The 6,903-nt window shown below is 37.4% G+C and overlaps 2 protein-coding genes across 3 annotated transcripts; one reads left to right on the top strand and one right to left on the bottom strand.

The window, feature by feature from the left end:
* The first annotated feature begins 1,026 nt into the window (after positions 1 to 1,026).
* LOC105555688 (activating signal cointegrator 1 complex subunit 2-like) lies at positions 1,027 to 2,604 on the top strand. 2 transcript variants are annotated; one of them, XM_012002716.1, is made up of 6 exons: positions 1,027 to 1,245; positions 1,437 to 1,622; positions 1,718 to 1,873; positions 1,951 to 2,044; positions 2,113 to 2,286; positions 2,425 to 2,604. In XM_012002716.1, the coding sequence occupies exons 1-6, from the start codon at positions 1,121 to 1,123 to the stop codon at positions 2,578 to 2,580; spliced, it is 891 nt and encodes a 296-aa protein (XP_011858106.1). In that variant the 5' UTR covers positions 1,027 to 1,120; the 3' UTR covers positions 2,581 to 2,604. The 2 variants fall into 2 exon arrangements, with proteins under 2 accessions (XP_011858106.1, XP_011858107.1); XM_012002717.1 differs by having other exon boundaries at positions 1,224 to 1,245; positions 1,442 to 1,622.
* Positions 2,605 to 3,462: 858 nt separating this feature from the next.
* Positions 3,463 to 4,312, bottom strand: LOC105555689 (formin-like protein 3). The gene is made up of 3 exons (XM_012002718.1): positions 4,284 to 4,312; positions 3,706 to 4,070; positions 3,463 to 3,614 (listed from the first exon to the last, which is right to left on the bottom strand). The coding sequence occupies exons 1-3, from the start codon at positions 4,310 to 4,312 to the stop codon at positions 3,463 to 3,465; spliced, it is 546 nt and encodes a 181-aa protein (XP_011858108.1).
* Between the last annotated feature and the right edge of the window lie 2,591 nt (positions 4,313 to 6,903).

The raw sequence follows: 6,903 nt of genomic DNA, 5'->3' as shown, positions 1-6,903 counted from the left end.
TAACGTGTCTCGTGATGTCTCGTGATTGATATATATATTTGTCGCATTAGGGACTGTTGTGAGGTGTCTTTTCAAGTGCCACTAGCCTGGCAAAAGACTGTGGGAGCTTTCCAGCAAGCGACACAAGTCGACACAAACGTCGTTCTGTCTTTCTTCGCATTCAATGAATTTCTTCGCATTCAATGAATAATAAAGACAGAACGACATTTGTGTCGACTTGTGTCGCTTGTTGGAAAGCTCCCTGGCATGATGAATAGTAATATATGGATCCGTTTGCGAATTTCTTCGGCGACATTAATTTTTCCATTTCGGCGGGGAGTCGCAGCAACAGCAAACTCCCAGAGGTTCGAACGTTGTGATGGACCTGTATGTTACTTTAGAAGAATTGTATAGCGGAAATTTTATCGAGGTAAGTTTTCTTTCGCCGCAAGTAAGTACAACTACTTGCTGTAAACTCGGTGACTTCGTTGAGTTCATTTTGGTGCTGATTATTTCAGATTACGAGAAATAAGCCAGTTGTAAAGACCGCGAAGGGGACGAGGAATACATGCATACATGCAGAACGAGGATATCATTGGAAAAAAAATGAAAGTTTATCTTATCTGATTGAATTATCGTCAATATCATCAGATGGGTATAAAATGCCACAAGACGCTATTATAAAATTATACAAGACACAAGAGATATACAGCATTGAATAAGTTTCATACTCTTTTGTGACCGCCACGTGTATCGTTTACAAAGATTGTTATTTTCAGTCTAATTGTAAGGAATCTGCACGACTTACATTTAATGCTGCATTATGTTATATGCACGAAAATACATCCAATGCTACCCAAGTAGCAAAATGACGTCGTAATGAAAAAAATATAAAGGTGATGTCTACTGTTCAATGATACAAAAAAAAGCAATCGCAAATATAAATTTAAGATTTAATTAATTTCAGTTGAATTTTCTTAAAAGTGTGATGGGTAAAGAAATTGCTATGAACACTTTGTTCCAGTTGAATTAATCGTTCTCGTTGCCGTAGGCTCTCCAAAATGTTGAACGGAGATTTGAGGATTGTCCAAGCTACGCGACTGAAGCAGTGGCGCTTTCAGAGAGGGGAAACTCCGTTGAGATGACGCTGTATAATTTAGAGGATTTGATACTCTACATTCTAGATGTGTCGTCGACTCTTACTACATTATTGAGAAGCCATTCTCCGCTAATTGCTACATTTTATGGAGATGACTTCATAAACAAGTGAATAAAGGCTATTTTATTATTGGTTTCCTATTGACATAATATTGATTAGTTTTTAATGCTTTGGTATAACACATTTATGCGCTCTCAAAACAATTTGTCTGACGCTGCACGTGACATGCTGCTCGAAACTTGTAGTACATTGTACAATGTTTTTATATTGGCGTCACTATATCGTTTCTGTTCGCTAGGATAGTTTCGTTATATGGGAGTACAATACCTGAGATGTATAAAAAGCTGGATAAGTTAGCATATAAGGAGGAAAGTATACCAAAGTACATGGAATTGAAGCATCGTCTCGATGTAACCAGAGTGGAGATGTTAAGTCTTTATCGAATTATTACTTATGAGCCCATATTAAGTATTCAGGAAAAGATGTAAGTGTGAGGAAGTACCACCTTGTGATAAGAACAATTTTAACAGAATATTCCGATTAAAAGATTGGATTTATTTACTAACATTATATCTGCAGGAACACAATAACGGAAGGCGAGATAAGAAATTGCATAGACGAATATTTGAATACACTAATGAATGCTATATCTGAAAAAGAATTCATTATAGATTATCATCAGTTTTACCCAATTGATGCCGATCTCGAACATATAACCAAACTTTGTCCTGATGTGTATCCTTTTGTAAAGAAATTACAATGTTGGGGGGAGATTTTAAAAGTTTAGTTTTTCCTTTACTTTTAGCATTCAGTGATACGATAAAATGCGAGTATATATTACATTCATTGCATGCAACGATTGGAGATGCTAAGCCGTCAGTCAGTGCGTCTCTCAATAATGCAAGTGTAAGTAACAATCTTGCAGATGTATGCGTAGGTTTAAAAATTTCGTGTTATGTATTATTGTATTATAGATAGCCGTTGCTGGATCTAGTGGTGTTCAAAGCAACCAACGAAAAGAACATTCCAACAATGTGAATTGCGTAAATGATAAAACAGACTTTGCCTTGAAAGAGCCTGAGAACATAATGTCTCTAATCGCGGAAGTGAAAGAGATTCTCTGCGATTATGGTGAAGGTTTCATACAGGTAAGACTTTTGTTAAATGTTAAATTTATTAAATTATAAATGGAAATAATGGACGAAAAATGGAACTTAGTATTAAATTCGCCAAATAAGGAATGCTAAATAGTATTGTTATAAATTTGTGTAATCTAAAACTTTCAGCTATATTTAAAGCATTATAATTATAACGTTGAATCTGTGATAAATGCAGTTCTGGAGCCGACGAATTTACCACGTGATTTGAAAGAATTAGATAAGACAATACCATATATACCACCCGATCCGATGGTAAGTGATGGAATAATTTCTACGCCGTGACAAAGCCAAGATAGCAAAGGTTAATTGTTTATGTAACGGAATGTGTTCGTAATATAATTGAAACTTACATGGAGAACTTCGTCAACAGAACCAGATACAATCGAGTCGCGCCTGACAGTCATGAGAATGAAACCAGTATGAAGAACACCATTATGCAGTGGCACGTGTATGTCGAAAACATACTTAAGCAATACGTGAGAACAAATAAGGCTGGAGTATGCATGAATTGTCACGAATATCTCCCAAAGATTTCGACGCTCCATAATAAAATAATGATAAACAATAAGAAGGATGCACCTTCCAAGGAGATGCTCTCTCGCCAAGTGGTGCACAAGCTGGAGCCGGTGATGATTATGCCAGATCAATCTAAGGAATATCTGCGGCAACTGTGGAAAAACGAAAAGGACTTTCTCGAAATAATTATACCCTGCTTAGAATTGGTAGACATCGAATATCCTACCGACGTGTTCTTCTTCGAAGTGATACCCGTACTACCGCCGATCGTACGGCCGGTAAATTTCCTTAATGGTCAAATGGTCGAGCATCCTCAGACTCACATCTACAAGGGCGTTATACAGGACTGTTTGAGGCAAAATGTGTCTCGTTTCTATTGCAGAATCACTCCAGCATCCCCTTAAAGGCCAATGTCCACGATGCTAGAACTTGGTCCAAGTTCTAGTTTCGAGAAATCTGTAGCCAATCAACGTACAGCTATAAAAGCTGCAAGTTGATTGGCTACACGTTTCCTGGAACTAGAACTTGGACCAAGTTCTAGCATTGTGGACACAGGCCTTTAGGGGTTAGCTCACCTTGACCGGGTCGAAATTAATGTAATTTTCATTTATATTTATACATTTTTTTATTTGTACAAGTTATTTTTTATTAACAATAAAAATTGATATTGCCGGTCCAGTATCCTGGACCTTGGCCGTGTCCGCGTCCGCGTCCGCGTCCGCGTTCTCGTCCTCGTCCTCGTCCCCATCCTCGGCCTTCCCCTCTGCCCCATCTGCCCCTTCCGCCTTTCTGCCATCGAGCTGAAAAATATAAAATTAACTGTATTATATGAGCCTGTATATAAAACAAAATAAATAAATTATACTCATATTGATTATTAATTATACTTACGTTTCGAGAAGAATACTTCTCGCGACGATCCTCGCGACGATGTCGGCTGCGGCGGCGGCGGCGGCAGCGTTAGCGGTGGCTGCTGCAGAAGCGGCTGCGACGTCATCGCCGTTGTCGGCGGCTGCGGCGTCGTCGCCGTCGTCGGCGGCGCCGGCGGCGGCGGCTGCTGCTGCAGATTCGCTGTCGTTGTCGGCGGTAGCGGAGGCGGCGGCGGCGGCTGCTGCTGCAGATTCGCCGTCGTTGTCGGCGGTAGTGGAGGCGGCGGCGGCGGCGGCAGCGATTGCTGTCGAGATGCTGAATTTACACCTTGTAAATTCAGCATCTCCACGTCCTCTACCGCATTTAATAATTCACGGTCGATGTTTCTAGAATCGGAAAGAATATAAATAATTATTTTTATTTAATGCCATTGATTTAACAATGTAGAAAAATTGCATGACGACCAACGGCTGGAAATTAAAGATATTCATTGCGAAAAATGGTTCACACCCTGGTTGAGGTAATATTTTTCGCAATGAATTGCAATTGGCAGTCATTAGCCGTCATGCATTAGAAAAAAATATATTTGTTGTACTTACGTGTCGTTCATCTCCGAGTCAAGATCCATTTGACCATTTCGTCTTTTGACCCGAGGTAACATAACATTATCAGCGCCACACGCGACGCGACGCGCCACGTGAGACTCGCGCGCCGTGCGATGTCCAATGAGTGTACAGCTTTTAGCCCGGGTCTATGATAGGTGTAGTAACTTTAGATCGTAAGAAATTGACCAATCACAAGCGATTATTCTCGTCACTTCAGACTGTGATCGGTCAATAAATGTACGTGTCTCTTGATATCTACTACTATAGTAGAAATAATATCTACTACTATAGTAGAAATAACGTTCAAGAAACTGTAAATCCTTTAAGACATTACTTTTTAATTGTTCAATGTCGTAAGAATATATAATGAATCACGTATGTAGCGACACCAACTGTGTAATTATGTAGAGATTTACATGGTCGATAAAACTACATTATCTCTAGGGATTAACAAGGTCGATAATGTTGGTGGTGCATAATCGACTGTGATCTTTCATGACAGCTGTAATCAGTGGTCGTTGTCAAGCGTTGTCAATGTAAAAATTGGTTATGTTTTGTGTTTCCATTTCATGGGTGGCCGTTTCGATTTCGTTGCGATATTTTGTGACACGGAAATTGAAATAGGTATTGTGGTAAGTCATCATCATAGATTGCATGTATTGTGTTATCATTTCATGCGTGACCGTTTCAATTTTGTCGTAGGATTGTGTGTCTTGGGTGACACGGAAAGTATTATACCGTATCTCGTGATTGTGTGTCTTGGGTGACACGGAAAGTATTTATTATAGCTATTTTGGTAAGTCATAAAAATTTGTCTGTTTTTTAAATAACATGTAGATTAAATCGTCAAATTTATCATTGTCACGTACGATATTCGATTTCCGAGATGTAATGTCAAAAGCAGGACCGGCAATAAAATCTAGTATGTTTTGATAACTTTTAACAAAATATATGTTTTATAGTCATATTTATGTTAATTCTTCAAAAATGACGTGTTCATTATGCACTGATTAAAAGTGAAACAATAAATATGTGCTCGTTACATGCTCACCAGTACGGTAGTGTATCCAAGCTTTCTAATCTTTTAAAACGTGTTTGTACCTTTTTAATTAATCTTAGAGGTGCTAATAAACGTTTCAATTTCTAATGTAATAACGAAATACCATATAAATTTTATTAAAAGTTTTAGGAAGGAAACAGTTCCTCTGGCCGGTTTGCCTTTTATCATTACATCGCCGAAATCGGATCTCGTATATTATGATACGTCGTTGATGACAAATTAAGATTATATTATTATTGTCTACATTAATGTAGAAGTTTGAGGAGACTTTTCTATAAAGCTAAAGATGCCAGTATAAAGAGTGACTGTAAAAATCGCCTGGCTTGCGGCCCTCGATTCGGGATCGAATCGTATGCAAATCAGTTCCTTATGGTAAGATATTAATGGAAAAAAATTTCAACTTGAGGTGACATTTAGTTTGGAAATATGAGAGGTCAAAGTTCTAAAAAAACTAACTTTTTTCGGATTATGTTATACAGACCAATACTAACAATTATCGTAAAGTGGTTTGGTCACTAATTATGAATCTGGACTCATAATTAAAACATGTAAAATGTTGAATCCAATAGGGTACAAATTCGAGAAAAACTGAGTCAATTGTAAGCGTGTCCTAATCTGTCGCTTGCAGATTACGGTTTTTGACTCTTGAAATTACTCGTTTCAAGACGCTCGCACTTCTCACTCTCTTGCTTTTACATCTCGCAACGTGCTCTGTACTTTCCGCTTACACGCGCTTTTCCATTCTTGTTCTTGTGCGCGTGTAAACAAACGCCCTATACAGTATAACTTTGAACTCTCATATCTCTAAAACTTGAAACTTTTTTTCTATATCTTATTATAAGGAGTGATTCGCATATGAATCGATTCCGAAATCGAGGGCCGCAAAACAGGCCGTCCTCTTTACAGTCACTCTTTAGTCGTACAATTATTATTAGTGTCAACATGAGTTTGATGAATATTTGTTTCAATTTGATTAGTCATTTTTAATTGAACAGTAAGAAGATTTTGTACCATATCTCAGATCTGTCAGCCACTTTGCTAACTTTGCTAATTGTTCTTTTAATTGCTAACTTTGCTAATTGTTCTTTTAATTGCTAACTTTGCTAATTGTTCTTTTAAATTGCAAAATTTTTTCATGAAATGAAACAATTGCTGGATTACTCATTATTAATATACCAGAAATATCTTTAGTTGCTTGCTCAAAAGGTTGTAATATCTTCATTATTTGTCTAACTAATCTTCCTTTGTTAAAATTTTAAGAACCGAGTACTCATCATTTAATTGAATCAATTTAATAGCATGATGATTTTCAGGATTAGCAATATACTTAAAATAATTTGTGTTTATATTGTGTTTATAGTAGATTTTACCTCTCTACACCTCTCTATAAAGGTAAGTCTCTTATTAATCTTTCTCCTGTTTTTTCTTTTTCTTTTCTTCTATTTTTCTTTCTTTTTCTTCTTATACTATAATCTTATACTAAAAGGCTGCTGTGCGCCAACACAAATCGGCTGCTGTGCGCTGATTATAAAAGGCTGCTGTGCGCCTATAAAA

Source organism: Vollenhovia emeryi, unplaced genomic scaffold (assembly GCF_000949405.1).
Source record: "Vollenhovia emeryi isolate VEMERY1.0 unplaced genomic scaffold, V.emery_V1.0 DF940866.1, whole genome shotgun sequence".
Taxonomy (NCBI): Eukaryota; Metazoa; Arthropoda; class Insecta; order Hymenoptera; family Formicidae; genus Vollenhovia; species Vollenhovia emeryi.
Note: the sequence above shows the minus strand (reverse complement) of the source record. Positions and strands in the feature narration are given on the sequence as shown.

What these genes read in the sequence shown, in the direction of transcription:
- LOC105555689 (XM_012002718.1), bottom strand. Translation starts at nt 4,312, where the DNA reads ATGGATCTTGACTCGGAGATGAACGACAC. An exon ending in GACTCGGAGATGAACGACAC is followed by an intron (nt 4,071 to 4,283) that starts GTAAGTACAACA and finishes TTCCGATTCTAG; the next exon opens with AAACATCGACCGTGAATTAT. An exon ending in AGAAGTATTCTTCTCGAAAC is followed by an intron (nt 3,615 to 3,705) that starts GTAAGTATAATT and finishes TATATTTTTCAG; the next exon opens with CTCGATGGCAGAAAGGCGGA.
- LOC105555688 (XM_012002716.1), top strand. Translation starts at nt 1,121, where the DNA reads ATGACGCTGTATAATTTAGAGGATTTGATACTCTACATTCTAGATGTG. An exon ending in TTAAGTATTCAGGAAAAGAT is followed by an intron (nt 1,623 to 1,717) that starts GTAAGTGTGAGG and finishes TTATATCTGCAG; the next exon opens with GAACACAATAACGGAAGGCG. An exon ending in ATGGTGAAGGTTTCATACAG is followed by an intron (nt 2,287 to 2,424) that starts GTAAGACTTTTG and finishes TAAAACTTTCAG; the next exon opens with CTATATTTAAAGCATTATAA.